The 27,250-nt window shown below is 42.4% G+C and overlaps 2 protein-coding genes across 2 annotated transcripts in view; both read left to right on the top strand.

Moving 5' to 3' along the window:
- Nucleotides 1-27,250, top strand: part of TMEM242 (transmembrane protein 242) — a 42,937-nt gene that overhangs the window by 11,564 nt on the left and 4,123 nt on the right. The window lies entirely within an intron of this gene.
- On the top strand, nucleotides 16,264-18,152 carry LDHAL6B (lactate dehydrogenase A like 6B). Its single transcript, XM_055433319.2, has one exon. The coding sequence runs from the start codon at nucleotides 16,435-16,437 to the stop codon at nucleotides 17,578-17,580; it is 1,146 nt and encodes a 381-aa protein (XP_055289294.2). The 5' UTR covers nucleotides 16,264-16,434; the 3' UTR covers nucleotides 17,581-18,152.

Here is a 27,250-nt window from a genome sequence, read left to right as displayed (position 1 = left end):
GACTCTAAAGGGAAAGGAAGAAAGGGGGTCGTGGCTACAAGGGGGAATGGGATCAAGAGAGTGGTTTTTAAATTGGTTGAATTAACAGCATGTGTGTGTGCTGATAAAGTGAAGTCACTCAGTCATGTCTGACTCTTTGCGACCCCATGGATTGTAGCCTACCAGGCTCCTCCATCCATGGAATTTTCTAGGCAAGAGTACTGGAGTGCATTGCCATTTCCTTCTCCAGGGGATCTTCCCGACCGAGGGATCAAACTGAGGTCTCCCGCATTGTGGGTTGACAATAGTGTGTGCTGATAGGCATGGGGAACTTGATGCAAGGGAGTGGGGGAGTTGTTGGAGTAACAGGTTTTATCATTAAATTGTTCACATTTGGTTTAATCATAACTACATAGGCATTAGTGTACTTTTCACTTAAAATATACTGATAGACAAACAGACGTTGCTTTTTTCCTAGTGTAATCTTTATATTTAAAGTAACTGCCCAATAGTCATTGTAACAATAAAATAGGGATTGATTGAACAAGTTAAGAGAACTTGTGACTGAAGATTTTTTGGTGATTTTTAGACACCTCAGTTTTCCTATTGAGCAATATAAAATCTCTTCATTTCAGGCATTGTACCAGACATTTTAGACATAGCAGATTATTTAATCCTCTCAATAACTATGAAGCAGGTATTAATATCTCCTGTGTTATAAATTAGGAAATGAGGACTCAGATCAGTCACTTGCCCAAGATCATGCAGCTTGTAATTGGCAGTCAAGATTTGAAGGCATATTTGATGGTCTACAGAACCTAGCCTGTTTCCAGTTTTACTTCTTTTAGCTAAAATGAACAATAAAGGAGTAGGGGCCAGGGCAGGGGGATGGAGGGAGTGAATTTGGTTTTGATTGTGGCATGATCCAAAATCTTGATCTTGACAGATTTTACTGGGTATCTTCAATGTGAACCTCATCTCCTTATAATTGACCTCAGTCTGGTGTAGGACAGGCCATTCTTTCCTCCTGTAATGTGAGAGTTGTTATTTGAAAACAAATGGAAGGAAATATGTCTGGTGATAATATGTGAATGAATTATGGGTATGTGGGTCAATTTCTTATTTTACTTTTCTTTGTAACTCTTAAATATGTATTGTTTAACAGTAATACTGCTTTTAAAAAATAGTCCTAGGTTTTATTTTTATTTTATCTTGACTGTAAAGCACAACTGCTGGGGAGTTCACAAAGCCTCCGTGACCACATATGAACTCCACTTGGGGGGGTATGCAAATAAGAGTCAAGTTATTAAGTTTTTGATTTCTATAAAAATGGCAGTCTGTTAGCCCATCACATTGAGTGCACAGAATTGATAATGTTTCTAGAGTTCAGCATAGGTCATAAATCAAGTAGTGAAGTTTTAAGGTATTGAAAAATATGAACAGTCTGATTTAGAAGAGTCATAATCAATCCAGATTTTCATAGACCAACAAAATTAGGCTTTACATTATATGTTTGAGAACTTGGGCTTTATGGGCTAGACTGTGCTTTTTTTTTAGTTAATTTATTTTAATTGGAGGCTAATTACTTTACAATATTGTGGGTTTTGCCATACATTTACATGAATCAGCCACAAGTGTACGTGTCCCCACCTGTGCTATTTTAGTTTCTAGAATGTGAACTTTTTGTTTATGGCACTGATAAGAGATTATTACCTAAATAAAATATCTGAGGGGCAGAATTCTTTTTGATTGGCACTATTAATTCTTTTGATTGGCACTATTAATTCTTCTCTCTACCGAGGAGCCTGGTAGGCTACCGTCCATGGGGTCGCCAGAGAGTCGGACACGACTAAGTGACTTCACTTCACTTCATTGATTCTTTAGATTGGCACTTTTACCATGTCTGAGAAGTCTCACAGAAAAATGAACCCACTGGTCATTTTTTAGGATACATCTCTTAAAAGCAGTGGAGTTTATTAATTTGTTTATTCAAATGACAAATATGGGCCTTCCCTGAGCCTAGCACTGAGCTAAGACAGAGCTCCCCGGTAGACAGTATGGGTGATTTCCCAAGGAAATTCTTGTTATATGACTTTGCTCTGAGGCTTCTGGAGAGCAATGTGGTATATTTCAGTTCTTCATTTAGAGAGTTTTGATGATAACTGTGAGGTTGCCCTGATTCCAGTGATGAACTTTTATTACTATTTACTGCCTCTTACTAGGAAATATTCTTCCGTGAAGAAGGAAAAGTTTTGGTCAAAAAATGTTGCGCAAAAATGGGCCCAGTCTTTGCATTCACTGAGTACTGAGATGGTCATTCTAGATAAACACATGTAAATCAGAATCAATTCCTGCTTCAGATAGTTAAATTGTAAATAAATCTCTGGTATAAACCAGTTCCATAAAAAAGGGTGCCCTCTAGTGGCTGACCTAGAGCAGCTCGCGTTCCCTGTTAATTCACAGCTCCATCTCCTGGCCTAAAAGGGACCATGTTGAAAATGCTTAAAGCGAAGCTTTTTTTGTTTTTTTTTTTTTAATTTTATGTACTCACTTTTATTTTTGGCCGTGCTGGGTCTTGGTTGCTGCGCGGGTCTTTCTGTAGTTTTGGTGAGCGGGTGCTCCTCCCTGGTCGTGGTGCACTGCTTTCCCAGCACAGAGGCTTCTCACTGTGGTGGCTTTTCTAGTGGGGAGCACGGGCTCGAGGACATGCAAACCTCAGTAGTTGTGGCACATGGACTCGGTGGTTTGGGCACACAGGCTCAATAATTGTGGCCCACGGGCTTAGTTGATCCACGGTCTGTGGGGTCTTCCTGGGTCTGGGGTCGAACCTAGTGTCTCCTTCATTGGCAGGTGGATTCTTTACCACCGAGTGGCCATGGAAGCCCTAAAGCAACGCTCTTCAGTTTCATAGAAATATTTTGGATTTACTCATTGTTTATTCATAGTTAGTGTAGAGTTTTATTTCACGTGGAACATGTTTAATATGTCAGATATAAAGAAAAAATTTTAATTTACACAATGGTAGATCATTTGAGAAGAGATTCCAAAAAAGGAATTTGAGAAGAGATTCCAAAAAAGGAGAGAGCTAGTAGAAGCTATCTTGTCAGCCAGCTGAAGCAGATCAGGGTACCCAGGGTTTAAAGTGGGACCCCTGCCTACCTTCGAGTCAGAATGAGTGCAGGTGCAGCCTGGCATCACCACACCAGCTCCACCCTACTCACCAGCTGTGAGCATGGCCTGATTGCTCAGAGTGGGCTCATCAATTACTTTGAATTATGGTATTTTATCATGTGATTATTTTATCACAGCATCTGAACTGTGAAAAGAATGACCATTTAGTGTGGGTTCATGTTAAGTTTAGAGACTTGTGGAGATTAAATGCTTTTCAGGCAGTAAGTAAGGGCATTACTGATACTGGCAACCCCTCAATTGTCAAAAGAAAAATCATGCCACTTGCAGTTATTTAAATGTTAATTTTTTTACCTTTTATTGTTTATAGTAGGTATAGACTGGGAGGTTGAGCGTGTTTATGGTTAGACTGTCTTGGGTTTTTTTTTCCTTTCCTTTGAAGGAAAAGCGTTAGGTGTATAAAAAATTCCTGAGTAATATGATCGGAATCGTTATAGCTTTTCATGCCTAATGGACCTGTGTTCTACATTTGTTTGAGGTGAGGTTATCTCAGAATACTGGTCAGAGTCGCCCACTGCTAACATTTACTGTAGTTTGTATAGAATATATTCATGGTACTTGGTATAGTTAAAATTTACAAGACATTTACAGTTGTCTTCACAGGAGCTAAAACCTTGATAGTAATAAAACCATGAATGGAGACATTTTCATTTATTGTGAAATACTTTAAGTTGTCCCAAGATTTTAATTTAAAAATCAACTTATAAATGGAGTTTTTTTTTTTTAAAAAAAAACATGGAATAAGAGGTATTTGTTTTTATTTATATATATTGGTATTTATTTTTAAAGGAAAATATTTGGGACCTATCTTTTTTTAAACAAAGATGGTTTTGTGTTTTGTAAAAAAATATGTACACATTGCTTAAAAAGTCAATGTAGAAAAGTTAAAAAAAAAAAAATCACCAGACATCTCTGAGTTGTAATCACTTGTTGTAGTAGAAACATTCATTTACACCTTGTATAGGCATGTCATATAATTGTAAAGTATTTTTTTATTGTACTACTCTAGAACTTTTTTTTTACTGAATAGTCATAGGAACATCTTTGCATAGTAGAGTATATAAATCTCCATTACTTTTAATGGCTATGTGGTGCTCAATTGTAAGTTATAATTTACTTAATCAGCCAGCAGCATTTAGATTGTAATTTTTTACTATCAGACACCATAGTGAACCTCTATAGGCATACATCTTTTTGTACTGTGTTTTGTCAAGAAACGTGTTCTAAAGACAAGATGTTATTGTTGAATCGAAGTGTATTTTTTAAAAAATGTTTTTGATATCTGTTGTTAAATGCCCCCCCAGGAAAATGTATAAAATTTAGAAGACATCAACAGTGTATACAAGTTTCCTAGCATCCTTGCCATTAGTGGCTTTTGTTACTCTGAAATTTTTTCCGGTCTGACATATGGAAAATGTCTTCCTTTACCTGTCTCTCTGAAGACCCTGCTGCTGTACAGGCTTTTATGGGAATAATCTGTGATTGGAGTCGTGCATACTCTACAGCCCCAGTCTTACCTCTTCATTTAATATAGGTTGCTTTTTTCTCAAAAATCCAGACCTCTTTTTCATTAAAAAACTAAAAATTAAACATGTTAAAACATACATATTTTAAATATCTTTCTAAAAGTTGTCATTTGACTTTTCCTGTTCTAAGTGAAAGTGAAAATTGCTCAGTCGTGTCCAACTCTTTGCGACCCCATGGATTATTACAGTCCATGGGATTTTCCAGGTCAGAATACTGGAGAGGGTAGCCTTTCCCTTCTCCAGGGCATCTTCCCAACCCAGGGATCGAACCCAGGTCTCCCACACTGTAGGCGGATTCTTTACCAGCTGAGCCACCAGGAAAGCCCAGGAATACTGGAGTGGGTAGCCTTTCTCTTCTCCAGGGGATCTTCCCGACCCAGGAATCGAACCAGGGTCTCCTGCACTGCAGGCGGATTCTTTACCAACTGAGCTACCAGGGACGCCCTTTCCTGTTCTAAGGAAGATCTTATTTAAGCGTTCTTTTCCGTTATGGCTTATTGCAGGATATTGACTGTAGTTCCCTGTGCTCTACAGCAGGACCTTGTTTATCATTCTCTGTATATTAGCTTGCACCTGCTAGTCCCAGATTCCCAAGCCAGCCCTCCCTGCCCCCTGCAACTGCAAGTCGGCTCCCTTTGTCTGTCTTGTAGATAAGTTCATGTGTGTCATAGTTTATATTCCGCATATAAGTGATATCCTTTGGTATTTGTCTTTCTCTTCCTGACTTCCTTCACTTATTGTTAATATGATAATCTCTAGGTCTATCCATGTTACTGCAAATGGCGTTATTTCATTCTTTTTATGGCTGAGTACTATTCCATTATACATGTGTATACCATATCTGTATGCATTCATCTGCTGATGGATGTTTAGGTTGTTTCCATGTCTTGGTTGTTGTAAATAGTGCTGTTGTGAATATAGGGGTGCATGTCTCTTTCTGAGCTACAGTTTTCTGTTAATATATTCCCAGGAGTGGGATTACTGGATCGTAATGGCAACTCCGTTTTTTAGTTTTTTGAGGACTCTCCATACTGTTCTCCATAGTGGTTGGACCAATTTATATCTCCACCAGCAGTGTGGGAGAGTTCCCTTTTCTCCAGCATTTGTTATTTGTAGACTTTTTGATGATGGCCATTCTGACTGGTGTGAGGTGGTACCTCATTGTAGTTTTAATTTGCATTTCTTCAGTAATGAGCAGTGTTGATCATCTTTTCATGTGCCTAATGGCCATTTGAATGTATTCTAAGAAAGATCTTTTACAGGAAGGACTATTACACCTCATCTCTGGGACAGTATTGGATGTACTCTAATAAAACTTATTTTCTCCAGTCTCTTTTTGGTAGCTGTTGCCAGGAATACTTTTATATTAATATTTAGGCCCACTTCTTAATTACCTTATGACCAACTTGAGGGCTTTTGCCAGTTACAATCAAATCTCTTGACTTTTTGCTAATTTCAGTTTTTACCAACATTCTGGTGTATCTTGTATTAAATGCATTTATTCTTACACTGTGTTTACTCATTTCAGATGAAAGCAGCATTGTAGGGTGAATGCTCAAATGCCATATGTAAAATAAAACTAAGGAAAAGCTTTAGAGTTTTCCACTTCTAAGATATCTAAGAAAGAAGCAGACTTCATGCTATATACCATTCATTGGTTTAAGTCAAAGATTCAAAACAAATTGGAGTCTCCTGGCAAATGGTTTCTTGGTAGCCACTTCTGAGTGGTCTGGAGGGGAAGTCTGAAAAGAGGCTGAAACATTTTTCTACGTCCTCGCCTAATCTACTTTCAGTGCTTCCAGAGATTTCTACAGCTTCTGCCTCCAGGAAGAGAGCTTCAGTTTCTTATTCTGATCACCGCCTGTCAGCAGCCCCAGCTTGGCTTCCTCTTCCTGATGGTACCTCCTTGGCTGCTCAGAACACGTCATCATGACCTTGCAGAAATGGCTCCATCTGTCAAGCTCTCGGGCCTTCAAACAGCTTAAGCATTGAGGAATGTTTTTCCTGGAATCATTTTTAAATTAATTGGAAGTGGCACTGTGCACTGGTTAGACTCAGGTCTGAGGTGACGAGAACATCTCTATACCCCTTACTTCCCGTTCCAGTGCAGCTCTAATGGGCTTGGCCTCCCGTGGTGAGAGGCACTCTGTGAACGTGGGGAAGCAATTTGGTGACAGGGAGACCGAGTCAAAGGGGCTTGCTCAGCTTAAAATGGGAGATAATGACTGATGTACTTTCTTTTTTCTTTTTTAAAGCCAAGGGAGGAGGAGAAGGGATTCAGCTGTTTTGGCATATTGCCACGATTCCTCTTTTAAAAACCCGCCAGTTTCCTTTTATAAGTAAAATAGGGCCCCCAGCATTTTATACAGTAAGGATGTGCAACAGTTACCAGGAAAGATAAGCTCTACCTTAGAGCCTTCTTGTCCCAGGCCTGACACAAATCAGACCTAATTACCTCAGGAATGTTCTCAGTCTTAACGCCACTGGTGGGATGGTAGCCTTGATGTCACATGTTCTCTTTTCCTTTCTCCTTACTTTCTCACACTGAGCATAGAAACTTTGGCTCACGTGAGCTGATCTCTAGCCAGAGTATTGTGGAGTGAAGACCTGAGAGCGCACGCTTTCCCCTTAAGCTTTCTTTTCAAAGGTACCTACTCCTGATTGCTGTGCTGTGTTCAGTCACCTCTGACTCTCGGCGACCCCATGGGCTGTAGCCCACCAGACTGCTCTGTCCATGGGATTCTCCAGGCAGGAATACTGGAGTGGGTTGCCATTTCCTCCTCCAACCTATTATTGGTTAGTCAGTTACAAATATCTAAAACTATGGAAAAAGAAAAATACATCAATTGGGCTTCCCTGGTGGCTCAGACAGTAAAGAATCTGCCTGCGATGCAGGAGACCCAGGTTTGATCCCTGGGTTGGGGAGATCCCCTGGAGAAGGAAATGGCAACCCACTCCAGTATTCTTGACTGGAAAATGCCATGGACAGAGAGGAGCCTGGCAGGCTAAAGTCCATAAAGTCACAAAGAGCTGGACAGGACTGAGCGACTAACACTTTGAGTATATCAATCAGAGTATGAAATATTCTCTCTAGTTTTGCTGACTGAAATACTTTAACAATTTTCACCAATGTTAGCTGTGATGAGACTCTTGGGGCTTTCAGAGCTTTTGTTCTCTTTGCACTTTTTCATGATCTTGCTTTGGCTGTTGTTTTTCACTTCCCACCACCCTGTTTGCTTTAGTTTCCTCCTTTGCCCTTGTATTTTTCCATGGTTCTGTTTACTCCAGTGGCTTCCTCCATATGCAGACAACTGTCAGGACTGCCTCTCCAGCCAGACCCCTGAACTCCTAGCTCATGGGCACATTTGACTGGACGCTGATCGTGGACATCCCCGGGGTCATGTGTGGCTCCACTTGAACTGTCATTTACTTCCCATTTCATCCCCCAGCCTACTCCCAGCATCACTCATGGTGAATGGCAGCAGCATCCATCATCCAGCAGTGCTGCCTAGATTGAAAAGCTGGATTTTATTCGTGACCACACTCTTTCTCCCCCCTCAATCTGATGTGTCACCAAGTCTTGCTGCTACTTCACCCCCACAGCCCCTGTGGTTGGGGGCACCTTCCTGCCCCACGCATCTTATCATAGCTAACGTTGGTTCTGCAGGCCTCCCACCTGGGCCTGCCATAGTCTTTCTCCACACGTGGCTGGGAAATGCTGGGCTTCATCTTCCCCACACCTGCCTGCAGCTGAGGTAGACCGTACCACTCACCTCTGCCTGAACCATGGATACGGTGGGCCTTTGACATGCCTGTGAGACCCGAGAGGTGCTTCTGCCAAAGCCCCTCCCCTATGCGGGCATCCAGCCTCCTCCCACCCACCTCTGCTCAAGGACCTCGCTCCCGTGATTATCCCCAGCCTTTGCTGACCAATGGCTTTCCCTCTGCTGTAGTGTGCAGAGACATGCTCTGGTCTCTCCCGCCTTGAAGTCTTCTCCTCCGGCTACCAGCCCATTTGCCTGCTTCCTGTCACAGAAGAGATTTCCTGAAAGAGCTGCCTGTGACCCCTGTCTCCACTTCCTCCCCCTTGTGTCCTCAGTTCAGCTTCTTTCCCAGCACCCCTCAAACTGCTGCTGTCAGGGCTCCACTGCCCTGCGTGTTGCCGGGTCCAGGTCTTGTCTTTACTCTTCTGTACTTGAGCTCTCAGCAACGTTTGACACAAGTGAGCCTTCTCCCCTCCATGGAACGCTGTCTCTTGGCTTCTGCCCCTTTCACTTTGCCATTTGTGAGTGTCTCCTTTGCTGGCTCCTCCCCTGCAGACCCTGAAGTGTTGGCGTGTCCGGTGGCTTCATACTTAGACCTCTGTTCTTCATCTGAACTCAGTCCTTGGTGCTGGTGATTAAAAACAATCTACAGTCTGACAATATCCACATTTATAGTTCCAGCCTGACCTTCAGGTTTGCCTTGAAACCACACGTGGTCCATCTCTTGTGTCTCACAGCATGTCAGGGCCCCAGGTCCTAACCAGAACTCTTGGGTTTCCTCACCTTCTCCCCAACTTGCTCCTCCCTCAGTCTCTTCCATTTCAGCGAGTGCCACTCCCATCTCCCCAGTCGTTCAAGCTAAAAACCCAGCAGAGAATCATCTTAGATTTTCTCATTTCCCATCTTTCCCTTCATCTAAACCGTGAGCGCTTGTTAGCTCTGCTGCTAAACATAGCCCGGCTCTTTCATCTCTCTCCACCTCCATTTTTGCCTGCTATATTGAAATGGTTTCTTATCTAGTGTCTCAGCTTCACTTCCCCTAGAATTTTTTCCCACACAGATACGTTTTAAATGTAAGTTGAATCATGTCACTCCTTTATCTAGAAACCCTTCAGCATCTCCTGTTGATGAAATCTTATAGGATGTAACCCCACCAACCTCACTGACCTCACCTGAGCCCCCACAAGGACGCCTCCCATCCCCTACACTCACCTGGCCCTGGACCTTCTTGTTCCTTCAGCACATCAGCCTTATTTCTGCACAGAGCCTTTCTAGCTTCACCCAGGACACTCCTTCCCTGGGTCTCTGCACGGCTGGTTCCACATTGCTATCCAGGGTTTCAGCCCAGATTTATTTCCCCTCCTCAGAGACGCTTCCCCAGACTATCTAATTAATTGTCCAAATGCAGGAGCCTCTTCACTCCCTCCACTCAGATCCTCTCTGATGTTACCCGATTTTCTTTTCCTCATAATGCTTGGTGCAAAATGAAGTTACACTAACCACTTAAAAGCTGTTTCTGTCTTTGTGAAAAGAACCTAAATTCTAAGAGGGTGGCACCCTCTTTCCCTCATTCCCTGCTGTGTCCTCGGCACCCATCAGAGCCTCGCACGGAGGAGGTGCTCTGTGGGGTGAAATCTGATCACGCCACCATCGTTTCAGTGGCTCCCTCTTCCCTTGAGAGTACATTCCGGTTTCCCTGATACAGTTTATGAGTCCCTCTGCGACCTGGCCCCTGCTTATTCTTTAACTCGTTGATTCTCAGCTGGGGGTGGGGGAGGTGTGGGTGGCAGTTTTGCTGGGTCCCAGCCACAAGAGAGAGCTGGTAGTGTCTGGAGGTCCTTTCAACCATCATAACTGCAGGGGAGCATCTAATGGACGGAGGCCCGTGGTGGTTTAGTTGCAAAGTCCTGTCCGACTCTTACCACGGACTGTACCCCCCAGGCTCCTCTGTCCATGGGATTTCTCAGGCAAAAATACTGGAGTGGGGTGCCATTTCCTCTTCCAGGGGATCTTCCCGACCCAAGGATCGAACCCCCGTCTCCTGCATTGCAGGCTGCTGCTAAACATCCCACAGTGCATAGGACAGGCCACAAAGAATAGTCTAGTCCGAAATGTCAGGAGTGCCACAGTTGAGAGTCTAGCTGTTCCTCTTATCCTTTGTCATGGTCAGAGGTCTACGAGGTCATGTTCTTTCTAGCTATAGAGCCTTGTCCTTGCTAGTCGCCCACCTGGAACACCCCTTCCCCCTTTACTGTTCCCAGCTGCTGTTGACCCTGTTCGTGGCTTTGATGGAGGCAAATGAAGCTTTAACCTTTACAATGTGAAATTAAATCTGTTTTGGCAGTTTGGAGTTTTTTTATAAAGATAACTTAAGTTTCTCCTCAAATTGAAAGTAATTTCCATACACAACATTCTTGTGTCTTTTTTGTTTTTGGATGGGTAAAGCTATTGTTACTGAGGACTACAGTATTATATGTATTAGTCCAATTGCAGAGAATAAATAGCTGAATTAGTAAAACAGCACCTATGCAGTTAGTTTAATTTTTTGACCATAGGCCCTTTCTCACTTTTTAGATATGATTTAGTATGTTTAAACACATATTAATGAATTTTAATTTCTTTGTGCCATATTTTCATGTTTTCCTTTTTGATGATTAATACGAGCAGCTTGCCAGTGATGTTACAGTATTTGAATACCATAAGTAGAAATTTGGTCCCTGGGTTTTTTGAATTGACATTCTACCTTTGTTCTACTCACGGGACAGAGCTTTGTGGCCCTGCTTTTGTCCTTCCCCGAGCAGTCCCACTATTGCTGATGAAAGAAAACACTTTCAGGTTCTGTGGTTTGTAAAGACCCCTGCATGAGGATTACAAAGTTAGAGTGTGTATTAATGAGCAATAGGATCACAGCCCACTAATTTTTTAAAAACTACAATTTGCATGTTACGATTTTTAAATTGTAAGATTTTAGAAAATAATTGTGTTTATATAGTGCTCCGCTTGCATGCTGGTGAGTTTGTAGCTTGTAATATTAACACAACCCTCATTGCATCTTTTTTTTTTCTTTTTCAAATCCATTTGTGCATGGATTATTTTTTTTAAACTTTCCACAGAGCAAAGTATTTTAAATAACTTCAAAGGATAAAAATATTCCTTCTGCCATTGCAAATTTATTTTACTGTGTTTCTAGCACTGTAGACTCTTTTTTAATTTTATGTTCTAACTTGGTAAAGGTAGTTAGATACTAGTTTTGAAAGGGATTAAGAAATCTTTTAGTTTACTCACAGCTTTATCTGAAACTTACTGTATCAACCTTGCTAAAAAACCCCAAACAGGCACCATTTTCCTTATCCCTTTTTACAAAACTCCACACCAGGTGGATTCTCCAGCCCTGCCTTTCCATCTCATTCTCACCCGTTAGCCCCCAGAGCCTTACTTGACTCAGTTCTGTAGTTATTTCCTCATTCTTTTCTACCATGAAGAGTGATTGTACCAAGCTCTGTGCTAGAGGATAAAGATACGCTGTTAAATAAAAGGTGTTCCCTTTGGAGTGACAATTTCATAAGTAATTGCGTTTGTGTGTGATAAATCCTGTAATGGAGAGAGGTACACAGTGGTGGCAGATTTTTAAAAAGTTACTTCTCCTTCAGTTCAGTTCAGTTCAGTTGTTCAGTCGTGTCCGACTCTTTGCAACCCCATGAATCACAGCACGCCAGGCCTCCCTGTCCATCACCAACTCCTGGAGTTCACTCAAACTCAGCTCCATCGAGTCGGTGATGCCATCCAGCCATCTCATTCTCTGTCGTCCCCTTCTCCTCCTGCCCCCAATCCCTCCCAGCATCAGAGTCTTTTCCAGTGAGTCAACTCGTTGCATGAGGTGGCCAAAGGATTGGAGTTTCAGCTTTAGCATCAGTCCTTCCAATGAACACCCAGGGTCGATCTCCTTGCAGTCCAAGGAACTCTCAAGAGTCTTCTCCAACACCACAGTTCAAAAGCATCAATTCTTCGGTGATCAGCTTTCTTCACAGTCCAACTCTCACATCCATACATGACCACGGGAAAAACCATAGCCTTGACTAGACGGACCATGGTTGACAAAGTAATGTCTCTGCTCTTTAATATGCTATCTAGGTTGGTCATAACTTTCCTTCCAAGGAGTAAGCGTCTTTTAATTTCATGGCTGCAATCAGCATCCGCAGTGATTTTGGAGCCCAAAAAATAAAGTCTGACACTGTTTCCACTGTTTCCCCATCTATTTCCCATGAAGTGATGGGACCAGATGCCATGAACTTAGTTTTCTGAATGTTGAGCTTCAAGCCAACATTTTCACTCTCCTCTTTCACTTTCATCAAGAGGCTTTGCAGTTCCTCTTCACTTTCTGCCATAAGGGTGGTGTCATCTGCATATCTGAGGTTATTGATATTTCTCCCGGCAATCTTGATTCCAGGTTGTGCTTCTTCCAGCCCAGCGTTCCTCTTGATGTACTCTGCATATAAGTTAAATAAGCAGGGTGACAATATACAACCTTGACGTACTCCTTTTCCTATTTGGAACCAGTCTGTTGTTCCATGTCCAGTTCTAACTGTTGCTTCCTGACCTGCATACAGGTTCCTCAAGAGGCAGGTCAGGTGGTCTGGTATTCCCATCTCTTTCGGAATGTTACACAGTTTATTGTGATCCACACAGTCAAAGGCTTTGGTATAGTCAATGAAGCAGAAATAGATGTTTTTCTGGAACTCTCTTGCTGATCCAGCAGATGTTGGCAATTTGATCTCTGGTTCCTCTGCCTTTTCTAAAACCTGCTTGAACATCGGAAGTTCACGGTTCATGTATTGCTGAAGCCTGGCTTGGAGAATTTTGAGCATAACTTTACTAGCGTGTGAGATGAGTGCAATTGTGCGGTAGTTTGAGCATTGGGAAACTGTAAAAGACTTAGGAGAGGGTAGAATATTTGAACTGGGTTCCTAGAGAAAAGGCATCGAGAGCTAGGGACGAAAGTCCAGGTGACTTAGTTTACAACCATTCTTGGTTCAGCTGCTCACTGGTCATCTTTATTTCCTGCTTCCTCCCTCCTAAGTGCTGTAACCAGTAGTATTATGGCATAATCCTGCCATCAGCTGTAATATTAAACTGAATTTGGAATAGATAATTTGAGTTAGATTTTCTGTTCAAAAAGAATAATGAGCCACCTAAGATAGAAGATCATTAGGGAGCTGGCTAACTCTAGCTGACTTTCTCCATTTTTGGGGAGTCCTGATTGCAGCCAGGAAATTAAAAGACGCTTACTCCTTGGAAGGAAAGTTATGACCAACCTAGATAGCATATTAAAGAGCAGAGACATTACTTTGCCAACCATGGTCCGTCTAGTCAAGGCTATTGTTTTTCCCGTGGTCATGTATGGATGTGAGAGTTGGACTGTGAAGAAAGCTGATCACCGAAGAAGTGATGCTTTTGAACTGTGGTGCTGGAGAAGACTCTTGAGAGTCCCTTGGACTGCAAGGAGATCCAACCAGTCCATTCTAAAGGAGATCAGTCCTGGATGTTCATTGGAAGGACTGATGCTAAAGCTGAAACTCCAATCCTTTGGCCACCTCATGCAACGAGTTGACTCACTGGAAAAGAGTCTGATGCTGGGAGGGACTGGGGGTGGGAGATGGGGACGACAGAGCACGAGATGGCTGGATGGCATCACCGACTCTATGGACATGAGTTTGAGTGAACTCCGGGAGTTGGTGATGGACAGGGAGGCCTGGCGTGCTGTGATTGATGGGATCGCAAAGAGTCGGACATGACTGAGCGACTGAACTGAACTGAAGTCATCTCTTCATCTTTTTTAGTTCTTTGCTTCTTATCTCAAGACTTATTATAAATAAAAGGCTGCATTTGAGATACTTTTATAGAGTGTTATTTTTTTTCAAAATTGATTTAGTTGTGGCTAAGGGGAAAAACTGAAGAGGCAGCTGTCATAGTGATTGTATTTCTGCAGAGGTTCAAACTCTAGGAAGAAAATTAATATAGAAAGAAGCCATTTAACTCTTTATGTCCTTGAATGTCATCCTCAACAACACTTATAAGGAAAATGACTGGTGAAAGGAGTCAATGTAGGAAGAAAGTGGGAGCAGGCATCAGGTTAAAACATTTCAAGCTGTGACTCAGATAAAAGAAACAGTAGGTATCAGAAGTTGGTGTTTTAAGAGGATTCCTCTAAGATGTCAGCCACCATTAAATGAAAATCATTTAAAGGATTCCACTTTTTAATTTGACAAATGGTTACCATATATCTGACCACCAGGGTGAAGAGAATTCATATATGGGGTGCTGTTACCATTTTGTGTATCATGGAGCTTGTGCTGTACTGTCTAGACAGAGTGCCGGCAAGTCATCCTGAAACAGGATGCAGGATCTCTGCTAATGACCACACTTTTCTCACCCTCACCAGCTCCTTTGCTTGTTGTTCCTCTCTTCCTGGACTGCAGCTCAGTGGCAGGAAGAGTGAGAATAGCTTTTCAGGTCTGAATATAAAATATTCATTTTGTCAAGATTTAGTATTCTAAAATGGAATATATGTATATATACTTATACACAAACAGTATATTTTTTGTACATATACACAGTTTTTTGTTTTTTTTTTCCCTGTGAGGAGCCTGCATATCCAAGAGCTCCATTTGTTGTTGCTGTTTAGTTGCTCAGTGTGTCCAACTCTTTTGTGACCCCATGGACAGCAACCCGCCAGGCTCCTCTGTCCATGGGATTTCCCAGGCAAAGAATACTTGAGTGGGTTGCCATTTCCTTCTCCAGAGAGTCTTCCCGACCCAGGGATTGAACCCACATCTCTTGCTTGGCAGGTGGATTCTTTACCACTGAGCCACCAGGGAAGCCCAAGAGCTCCATTAGGGGAGAGCATACCACTTTTTTAGATGAGAGGAAAGCTTTGAGAAATCATTACATGGTCAGACTTCTGTTTATATAGTGAGGATAAAGTACTATTATTTTTATTTGGACTTACATAGTTTACTGGGTTTAAGGGTGTGTGTGTGTGTTTATCTGTGGGTATACAAATATATGTATATTATTTAATCAAATGTAAATTTATTTTTTGTTAGAAGTTTGAAAGGAAGTTCATAAGACTGACCAGAGATATGCAGAGGAGTGTAAGATATACTGATGCCATGTTGTACTAACTACTTTAATCAGCAATTTGATTTGTGCGTGGGTCATAATTTGCCATTTTAAAGACATTTAAGATATATTATCATCATCTTTTTACTTGAGAAGTCATTTGTAATCAGAACTCTTGACCAGGAGCTTTCCTTTTCATGAGAGATAAGTAACCTTGTGAGTTGTTTGGCTCACAGTGGGCTCCTTCCCTCTGTTGTCAGGATCCTGCGACTCCCCCACAGTTACTGGTCCTAATAGGCATAAAGGCAGTGGAAGTCATTCCAAATAGAAGGTTCTTGAAATGGGTACAATGGGAAACAGAAGGCCTGCTTTTCCCGCAGATGCAGGAAAATGGTGCAGGAGGCCACTGGGAGACAAAGGATTCGCACCTGATTGATTATTATTGGCCAGGAATATCATTAAGAACATTTAACCGTATTTTCATGTGTACTTAATGGAAATATTTTTATTGGCATATGTCGTAAAAACAAAATAAGTAATCCCAAGGATCTGGGTTAAGTATGTGTAATTCTTTCTCCAATACATTAGAGAATTAGTGGGTTTCTAAAACTTCTAACTCCAGAATTCATTTGCTAGAAGCAGCCTCCCCTCTTGATACTTCGTAGGGGCCCTTTAGAGGCCATGCGAGTTGAGCCCACCTTGCGCAGCCGCAGTAGCGTCCTGGAGGGACTGTCGCGAGGCCCCGGCCTTGCGCAGCCGCGTTGAGGGCTGAGAACCGGCCAACGGTCACAGCTCTCTCCTTTGGAGCTTCTCAGGGTGCCTGCTGCTTTCTGCCTTCACCTCTGAAGTGAATAGCCATGAGCTGGACTGTGGGAATCCTGCGGGCCAGCCAGAGAGTGGGCACTGTGAGAGCAAATTTCCTGTGCCCGGGAATGGCCCTAAGCCCCCACCCGCCGGCCGCCATCCCCCTCGGGGGCGCCTGGGCCGTGGCCCCCGCATCCAAGATGGCAACAGTCAAGTGTGGGTTGATGCAGAATTTCACTTCAGAGGAGCCTGTTCGTAACAGTAAGATCTCCATCGTAGGAACTGGATCCGTTGGCATGGCCTGTGCTATCAGCATCCTATTAAAAGGCTTGAGCGATGAACTCGCCCTGGTGGATGTTGATGAAGGCCGACTGAAGGGTGAGACGATGGATCTTCAGCATGGCAGCACTTTCGTGAAAATGCCGAACATTGTTTCCAGCAGAGATTACATTGTCACTGCAAACTCCAACCTCGTGATTATCACGGCAGGTGCACGCCAGAAAAAAGGAGAAACACGCCTTAATTTAGTCCAGCGAAATGTGGCCATCTTTAAGTTAATGATGTCCAGTATCGTTCAATACAGTCCGCGCTGCAAACTGATTGTGGTTTCCAATCCGGTGGATATCTTGACGTACGTAGCCTGGAAGTTGAGTGCCTTTCCCCAAAACCGAGTTATTGGAAGTGGCTGTAATCTCGACACTGCCCGTTTCCGTTTCTTGATTGGGCAAAGGCTTTGTATCCATTCTGAAAGCTGTCATGGGTGGATCCTTGGAGAGCACGGAGACTCAAGTGTTCCTGTGTGGAGTGGCGTGAACATCGCTGGTGTCCCTCTGAAGGAACTGAACTTAGATATAGGAACTGATAAAGATCCCGAGCAGTGGAAAAATATTCACAAAGATGTGGTTGCTAGTGCCTATGAGATTATTAAAATGAAAGGTTATACTTCTTGGGCCATTGGCCTGTCTGTAGCTGACCTAACAGAAAGTATTTTGAAGAATCTTAGAAGAGTGCATCCAGTTTCCACCAGAATTAAGGGTCTCTATGGAATAAATGAAGAAGTATTCCTCAGTGTTCCTTGTATCCTGGGGGAGAATGGTATTACTGACCTTATAAAAGTAAAGTTGGCCCCTGAAGAAGAGGCTCGTCTGCAGAAGAGTGCAAAAACACTTTGGGATATTCAAAAGGAGCTTAAGTTTTAAAGTTGTTTAAAACTACCTACCATTCTGAAGTTACTGAAGAAAGATAGTGGTTATGGTCTTGTGTATGTCTAGTTTTTTAATAAACTTGAATTCCTAAAACTTGGAAACAGAAAGGGGTAGAGTGACTCCCCTGTTTATTTAGCCTCCCCCCTTTTATTTAGTATCCAGATGCTAGGTTATACCTTTTAACAGTTCCCAAGTGACTGCATCAAATAAGGTGCCAGTGATTGTACCAACTGTACCAATCATTGTCCTTGCTTATGTGTGTGAGTGATTGTACCAACTGTACCAATCATTGTCCTTGCTTATGTGTGTGTGTGTAGTTGCCAGTTGTTCAGAAAAATGTGGGATGCAGGTGTTGTGTTACAGAAATTCTGATTCTTTGCATTAAGTACATGTTCATTCTTTTGTTCTGGGTGCCTTATACCTATGTTCATTTATAAGTAACTTCCTATACAGTGTGAAAATAAACATATACACAGAAGCTCTGTTACTGAGCCATCAGTATCTTCATTCTCCTGTGACAATCTTATCAGCCAGGCTTTTTTTAAAGAAAAAATAGCATCATAAAATGGGAGTGCAAGCAGGTCCTGTGTGTTCTGTGTTTGATCATGCTCATGTATGTGTGCCAGTGAAGCAGGATCATTAGGTAAAATATGAAAGTGATAGTGATTTGGTTGGTAACTATTATAAAGTATTTCTTAATATATATATATTTTATTGACGTGTAGTCGACTTAACAGTGTTTCAGGTGTACAGCAAGGTGATTCAGTTATACATATACATATATGTGTTGTTTTTCAGATTTTCTGTTACAGGTTATTACAAGATACTATGGTTCCCTGTACTATACAATAAATCTTTGTTGCTTGCTGCATCTTTTAAAATTAGAAATGTAGCATTCTAGTCATATTAAGTCAAACAAGTGGAGTCAAAATGTCATAAATTTTTTATTATTTAACACAGTAAAATATAAAGCTTTTAGGAAGAGGCCTGACAGTCATAGGTGGTTCAGTTACTAAAAATAAAGCCTGACTGAAATAGTTTTAGAACTGCCGCTGAGAACCTGACCTGTTAGCACATTAAATCAAGAAGCATGTTATAAATTGTTCTTATTGGGCTGAGTCTTAGCTGCAGAGCATGCCCTGGCCCTAAGACACTCGAGGGTCATCCTTGTTGCTCAGTTTACTGCACATTAACAGACATTTTTTGCTTTTGAATTGTGCCCTGTTGTTAATCATTGTCATAATAATTGACCATTTTTTAATGAGTACTTCAGGGATTGTACTGCTCAGAAAGTTACGTGTTCACTTTTTATTCCTAAATCAATTGACTTTACTACAAATTCTAGACTGTATGGATGTGATACAGTGAAGGTTTAGGGAAGAGATGCTTGTCTGACCTTTACCTGAATAATGGGACTAATAACTTAGAAAACGAGAATCTTAGCCTTCCTAATGCAAATGAATATTAAATAAATTACACGGTGTGTTCAGACATTCTCAAATTTATGTATCAACAGGCCTAATCAAAAATTGAAATATACCAGCAGCTACTCTCTAAATTAAGCCTAGTCCTGCTTAGTCCAGTTATACTAAGTAGACATAGGACTATAATCCACCCCCCAAAAACTGACTCTCTACTTAACCAAGCTGATCAGAGCTCCCACACTAGTTCATTGAAAATATAAAAATGTTCTGATTTCCTCGGAAGCTGTGTCATATAATGGGATTAATCAATGTGCTGAGCTCCCTGAAGGGAAGAGTGGTGGGTTTAGTTTTTCCAGGTGATTCTAAAACCTATTTAAGCTTAATTAACACCCAAGTTTCTCTTCCCCTTTGTCCAACCCTTAAGTTTTTATTCTTCCATGTTTTAGCCAAATTTAACATAATAGTGAAGGATATCAGAGCCTGCCTCAGGTCTGTTCTGTGATTTCTCTTCACCAGCTATGTCAGTCAGGATAGGCTGGGTTATACTACAGTAAAAGAATAATCTCCAACTGTGTGGCTTAAAGGTTTATTTCTTTCCTAAAATTCACTGGGTTTATGCAACTCTCTATGGAGCCTGTCCTCCACAGGATGGCTTCATACCTCAAGTTTCTTTCATCCTGAGGCACCACTGCAGCAAACGGGTTTCCGTGATTGCCATGGAAAGGGAAGAGAGGCCTGGAGGCTGGAACACTTGCAATAATATGCCTCACCTTGGGACAGATTTCTTTTAGTCATATTTCATTAGCCAGAATGAGTCACATAGTTGCCTAACTTCAAGAGGGTAGAGAAGTATTGTTCACTCACTCAGACTCTTCGAGACTGCGGGAACTGCAGCACGCCAGGCTTCCCTGCCCTTCACTATCTCCCCAAATTTGCTCAAACTCATGCCATTGAATCGGTAATGCCATCCAGCCATTCTCATCCTCTGTTGACCTCTTCTCCTGCCCTCAGCCTTTCCCAGCATCAGGGTCTTTTCCAATGAGTTAGCTGTTCACATCAGGTGGTCATACTATTGGAGCTTCAGCTTCAGTCCTTCCAATGAATATTCAGGATTGATTTCCTTTAGGATTGACTGGTTTGATCTCCTTGCTGTCCAAGGGACTCTCAAGAGTCTTCTCCAGCACCATAGTTCAAAAGCATCAATTCTTTGGTGTTCAGGCTTCTTTATGGTCCAACTCTCACTTCCATACATGACTACTGGAAAAACCATAGCTTTGACGACAGACTTTTGTCAGCAAAGTGATGTCTCTGCTTTTTAATACTGTGTCTAGGTTTATCATAGCCTTTCTTCCCAGGAGCAAGCGTCCTTTAATTTCATGGCTGCAGTCACCATCTGCAGTGATTTTGGAGCCTCCCCCCAAAAAAGTCTGCCACTGTTTCCCCATCCATTTGCCATGAAGTAATGGAACCAGATGCCATGATCTTAGTGATTTGAATGTTGAATTTTAAGCCAGCTTTTTAACTCTCCTCTTTCACTTTCATCACGAGGCTCTTTAGTTCCTTTTCATTTTCTGTCATTAGGGTGGTGTCATCTGCATATCTGAGATTACTAATATTTCTCTCAGCAATCTTGATTGCTTTCAGCTTGTGATTCATCCATCCCAGCATTTCGAATGATGTACTCTACATATAAGTTAAATAAGCAGGGTGACAATATACAGCCTTGACATACTCCTTTCCCAATTTTGAACCAGTCCATTGTTCCATGTCTGGTTCTGACTGTTGCTTCTTGACCTGCACACAGGTTTTTCAGGAGGTAGGTAAGGTGCTCTGGTATTCCCATCTCTTGAAGAATTTTCCACAGTTTGTTGTGATCCACGCAGTCAAAGGCTTTAGTGTAATCAATGAAGCAGATGTTTTTCTGGAATTCTTTTGTTTTTTCTATGATCCAGCGGATGTTGGCAATTTAGTCTCTGGTTCCTCAGCCCTTTTTTTCTTTTTTGAAAAATGCCACAGGAATTTTTATTATTATTAACACCAAAAACATTATGTATTGGGGTACAGCCAGTTAACAATATTGTAATAATTTCAGGTGAAGTGTGAAGGGACTTAGCCATACATACACATGTATCCAGTCTCCCCCAAACACCCCCCCCATCCAGTTCTCTGCCTTTTTAAATCCAGCTTGTACATCTCGAAGTTCTTAGTTCATGTACTGCTGAAGCCTAGTTTGATGGATTTTGAGCATTACCTTGCTAGCATGTAAAATGAGTGCAATTGTGTGGTAGTTTGAACATTCTTTGGTATTGCCCTTCTTTGGTATTATAATAAAAACTGACCTTTTCCAGTCCTGTGACCACTGCTGAGTTTTCCAAATTTGCTGGCATATTGAGTGTAGCACTTTCACAGCATCATCTTTTAGGATTTGAAATAGGTTATCTGGAATTCTGTCACCTCCACTAGCTCTGTTTGTAGTAATTCTTCCTAAGGCTCGCTTGACTTCACACTCCACGATGTCTGGCTCTAGGTGAGTGATCACACCATCATGGATATCTGGGTCATTAAGACCTTTTTTTGTACAGTTCTTCTGTATATTCTTGCCACCTTTTAATCCTTCTGCTTCTGTTAGGTCCTTACCATTTCTGTCCTTTATTGTGCCCATCTTTGCATGAAATGTTCCCTTGGTATCTCTAATTTTCTTGAAGAGGTCCATAGTCTTTCCCATTCTGTTGTTTTCCTCTACTTCTTTGTACTGTTCACTTCAGAAGGCTTCATCTCTCCCTTACAGAGAGAAGTATTACCCCCTGTATCCAGAAGCAGATGAGTACTGGCTGTCAGTAAACACTGGGATTGGAATAAAAACTGACCTTTACCAGTCCTATGGCCACTGCTGAGTTTTCCAAATTTGCTGGCATATTGAGTGCAGCACTTTAACAGCATCATCTTGGCAGTCTGTATAACATGGTCACCATTGCAAGAAGTACGTGTTTCAAGCTAAGTCATTTTTAGGGAAATCGGGCACATGAGTAGAAGTTGCAGAGGTCTTTCCAGGTCGCAGAACCAGAGTGGTGTGGGGAAAGAGCCTGGATGTCAGTGAGGCGATTATACTTACAAATCCTATCACCATGGGTGGGTTAGCCTCTCTGCCCTCTGGTTTCTCGTGTATACAGTGGCAGTCTTCATTTCTGCCGGAATTGTGAAGGCCGCATAACTGCCTACTGCTTGGTGAGTCTGGCACTTAGGTGATCTTAAATGGCAGACATTATTCTTGTTCAGGAAACATTTACAGTCTTACTCGGTTTTATGAAGAAGCTGAATTTCCAGGTTCTTCAAAATTCCTGTTGGCACTGTAATTATTGATATATCCAAAGGTTTTCTCATCAGTTGGTCCTATAAAGCTTTCATTATTCTAACCTCAGTACTAAGGCTGGCAGCCATCCTGTACCTGCAAGCGATAAAATTGAAGCTAAATGAGCATACGGTGGCAAAGACATTGTAAAACTTGGAGCGCTTAATTCCAGTAGCTGTCTGTTTATTAGATGCTATAAGGGTTTTCGCAAATTCATTAAATTGGGGACATAGCCTCAGCTTTTAAGTAATTTTTCAGCACACTATACATAACACCAAAAGTTTTCATGTTGTTCTTTTCCTTGCCAAGACAGACACAGTAAATGTGTAGTAATATCCCATGGTTCACTCCTGGCATACTGGCTACATTGCCCTTCAAAAAGCTGTTACAGTGTGAATTGAGTAATAACATTATTGTCATAATCTTGAATCTGTTCTAAACCTAGAATATCAATCAGAAAATCCATATTAGTGACAAATTACTTGTAATCATTTTCCTAGTCATAATACTCTGAGAACTGCTGCCTTAGAGACTGCTCAGTTCAGTTCAGTCACTTAGTCGTGTCCGAGTCTTTGCGACCCCATGGACTGTAGCACGCCAGGCCTCCCTGTCCATCACCAACTTCTGGAGTTTACTTAACTCATGTCCACTGAGTCAGTGATACCATCCAACCATCTCGTCCTCTGTCGTCCCCTTCTCCTCCCGCCTTCAATCTTTCCTACCATCAGGGTCTTTTCCAGTGAGTCACTTCTTCATATCAGGTGGCCAAAGTATTGGAGTTTCAGCTTCAGCATCAGTCCTTCCAATGAATATTCAGGACTGATCTCCTTTAGGATGGACTGGTTGGATCTCCTTATAGTCCAAGGGACTCTCAAGAGTCTTCTCCAACACCACAGTTCAAAAGCATCAGTTCTTTGGTGCTCAGCTTTCTTTATAGTCCAACTCTTACATCCATACATGACTACTGGAAAAATCATAGATTTGACTAGATATACGTTTTTTGGTAAAGTAATGTCTCTGCTTTTTAATATGCTGTCTAGGTTGGTCATAGCTTTTCTTCCAAGGAGCAAGCATCTTTTAATTTCATGGCTGCAGTTAACATCTGCAATGATTTTGGAGCCCCCCAAAATAAAGTCTGCCACTGTTTCCACATCTGTTTGCCATGAAGTGATGGGACCAGATGCCATGATCTTAGTCTTCTGAATGTTGAGTTTTGAGTCAACTTTTTCACTTTCCTCTTTCACTTTCATCAAGAGGCTCTTTAGTTCTTCGCTTTCTGCCATAAGGATGGTGTCATCTGCATATCTGAGGTTATTGATATTTCTCCCAGCAATCTTTATTCCAGCTTATGCTTCCTCCAGCCCAGAATTTCTCATGATGTACTCTGCATATAAGTTAAATAAGCAGGGTGACAATATACAGCCTTGGTGTACTCTTTTCCCTGTTTGGAACCAGTCTGTTTTTCCATGTCCAGTTCTAACTGTTGCTTCCTGACCTGCATACAGATTTCTCAGGAGGCAGGTCAGGTGGTCTGGTATTCCCATCTCTTTAAGAATTTTCCACAGTTTATTGTGGTCCACACAGTCAAAGGCTTTGGCATAGTTAATACAGCAGAGTAGACATTTTTCTGGAACTCTCTTGCTTTTTCGATGATCCAACGGATGTTGGCAGTTTGATCTCTGGTTCCTCTGCCTTTTCTAAAGCCAGCTTGAACATCTGGGAGTTCACAGTTCACGTACTGTTGAAGGGACTGCTACTTTCTTTTTCTTTTTTTGTTTGCTATGTAGTTTTTTTTTTTTTTTTTTTTAGTTTACATTATTGTATTGCTTTTGCCGTACATTGACATGAATCTGCCCTGGGTGTACATGTGTTCCCCATCTTGAACCCCCCACTCAGGGACTGCTACTTTCTGATAATATTACAGCCCAGCACTGTTGGACACAAACATTGGGACTCAAGGATGAGGTTCTTGGAGGAGTGGGCTCCCTGCCTTGGAGTGCCGTTTGTATCCCAGTGTTTGAGGAGGGCATCCTGGAGTTGAGCGGTATTCAGTGGCCCTGATTAGAAGGGTCATAGAGAAATTCTTCTTGGTCAGAGAGGAAGAGGGATGAGGAGGACTGCAGGGAAGAATCCCAGAGTCTAGAAAATGCTTCAGAGTGAGATAGAGTTGCTGGATGGATACTCAGGTCCCCAACATGCCCTGTCTTCACCAGACTTCTCTGGTGTTAGGGTAGGGGGATGGTTTTGTGGCAGTAGCTGTAATTATTGTCATGGAATTCAGTATATTTGCTTAAATGTACTCTGTCCCCAAGTCTTTTGTCAAGCACATTTTTAAGCAGAGGAATGTTCTGTTGACCTGTGACAGAGTATCCCTGAGAGGACCGACACCTCTGATCTGCATATCAGAAATTGAAACAGCCGGGAAAAAACTAAAGGTCTTCATTTAACTGTCCATGTACTATGAATAGTACAAGCTTAGAAACTTTCTGTGAGCCTTTCTGCTGAAAGCAACTTGAGGCTCTGATTGTAAGGAGATATGCTGGTTTTCCATTTCCACAGCTGTAAAATTTGAAAGGCTTTCTCAGTGAAGTATAGTGATACACCGTATTATATAAGTAACAGCTGTACAGAACAGTGGCTCACAATTTTAAAGGCTATACTCCATTCATAGTTATAAAATACTGGCCATATGCCCTGTGCTGTACAGCATATCCTTGCAGCTTATTTTATGCCAGTAGTTTGTGCGTCTTAATTCCCTACCCTCACAGGGCCCCTCCCTCCTTCCCTTATCCCAGGGGTAACCACTGGTCTCTGTATCTTTGAGTCTGTTTTCTTTTTTTGTTGTTATATTCACTAGTCTGTTGTATTTTTTGTAGATTCCACGTGTAAGTGAGATCATACAGTATTTGTCTTTCCCTGTTGGATTTATTTCACTTAGCATAATACCCCCGAAGTCCGTCCATGTTGTTGCAAGTGGCAACATTTCGTTCCTTTTTATGACTGATTAGTATTACAGTGTATATATACCACATTGTTTTCATCCATTCATCTGTTGATGGAGACTTAAGTTGCTTCCATATCTTGGCAGTTGTAAATAATGCTGCTAAGTGAGCATTGGGCTGTCTGTATCTTTTTGAATTAGTGTTTCTTGGATATATTCCAAGGAGTGGAATAGCTGGGTCATATGGTAGTTCTGTTTTCAGTTTTCTGAGAAGCCTCCATACTGTTTTCCACAGTGCCTACACCAATTTGCCAAATCACACCAATAGTGTACAGGTGTTCCCTTTTCTCCACATTCTCACCAACATTGGTTATTTGTGTTCTTTTTGAAGACAGCCATTCTGACAGGTGAGAGGTGTTATCTCAGTGTAGTTTTGATTTGCAGGGATCTTGAGCATCTTTTCATGAGCCTGTTGGCCATCTGCCTGTCCTCTCTGAAAAAATGTCTATTCATGTTGTCTGCCCATGTTTAATTGGGTTGTTCGATTTTTTAAATTATGAGCTGTATGAGCTGTTTATATTTGTTGGATATTAACCCTGTGTCAGTCGTATCATTTGCAAACGTCTTCTCCCATTAGGTGGGTTGTCTTTTTCCTTTGTTGTACAAAACCAAAAGTTTAATTAGGTTGCATTTATTTTTGCTTTTTTTTCCTTTGCTTTTGGAGACAGATCCAAAAATATATTGCTGTGATTTATGTCAAAGAATGTTCCGCCTATGTTTTCCTCTAGGAGTTTTATAGTTTTCAATCTTACATTTAGGTCTTTAACCCATTTAAAAATTTTTGTGTATGGTGTTAGAGAATGTTCTAATGTCATTCTTTGACTTGTCCAGTTTTTCCCAGCAGCACTTGCTGAAAAGGCTGTCTTTTCTCCATTATGTGTTTCTGCCTCCTGTGTCGCAGATTAAGTCACCATAGGTGCACAGGTATATCTTTGAGCTCTATTCTGTCCCATTGATCTGCCTGCCTGTTTTTGTGTCAGTACCGTACTGTTTTGGTTGGCCTCCAGTCCAGTTGGTTGCCAGACCCTGCCTTGTGTGGAAGCTGCCAGCTGCTGGGCCGGGTCACGAGGCTGCTGACTGCAGAACCTCAGGGGGCCCTGGGGCTAGTACTGGCATGTGGAGTCAGAGTCTAGAAGATTCTGGGGCTGCTGTCTGCCCACTGCAGGGTGAAACCAGGTCCTGGATTCAGTGCTCAGACTACTGGCAGGCAGAGCCGGCCCTGGAGGCTGGTTACAGAGCCAAGGGTCTCAGAGCTGGTGTTGGATCCCTGGTTGGGTTGGGGGAGGCAGGGGAGATGGCTCCTGACTCAGTTGGGTTGGCCTGGTGCTGGGGAGATGGGCTCTGCAGGCTGCACGACTGTAGTGTTCCTACATCTGGTGCCTGCCCCTGCTGGAGGAGGCTGGTCTGGAGCTAGAGCAGGCTTCCTGGAGGGCAGGGCCGGGCCCAGGACTCTGGGGCCACTGCCTGCCCACTGACGGGTGGAGCGGGGTCCTGGACTCTCTGGTGGACAGGGCCGTGTCTAAATGAGGCAGCTGGGCTCCAGAGGTCTTAAGGCAACCTGCCTGCTCTGGGGGAGCTGTGTCCCCAGCCCCGTTACTCGCTTGGCTTGAGGTATCCCAGCAGTGGGTCAGGTCTTGGCACCAATGAGCTACAGGGAGGATCCCACACTGGCGCCACCCAGTGTCAAGTGGTGGAGGGAGCTCCCGAGAATGGCTGCCCGTGTCTGTGCCCCACTGTGAGCTGCAGTGGCCTCCTAGCTCTCCAGGAGATGCTCCAAGACTAGCAGGTTGGCTGTCCCAGGCTCCTGTCAAATGACTGCTTTTGTCCTGGATCCTGGAGTCTGTGAGATGCTGTGCGCGTCCTTCAGGAGTGACGTCTCTCTTCCCCAGT

Source organism: Moschus berezovskii, chromosome 10, assembly GCF_049115385.1.
Source record: "Moschus berezovskii isolate FMDL1 chromosome 10, NW_MosBer_1.0, whole genome shotgun sequence".
NCBI lineage: Eukaryota > Metazoa > Chordata > Mammalia > Artiodactyla > Moschidae > Moschus > Moschus berezovskii.
Note: the sequence above shows the minus strand (reverse complement) of the source record. Positions and strands in the feature narration are given on the sequence as shown.

Coding starts and splice junctions, on each gene's coding strand:
- LDHAL6B (XM_055433319.2), top strand. CDS start 16,435: ATGAGCTGGACTGTGGGAATCCTGCGGGCCAGCCAGAGAGTGGGCACT.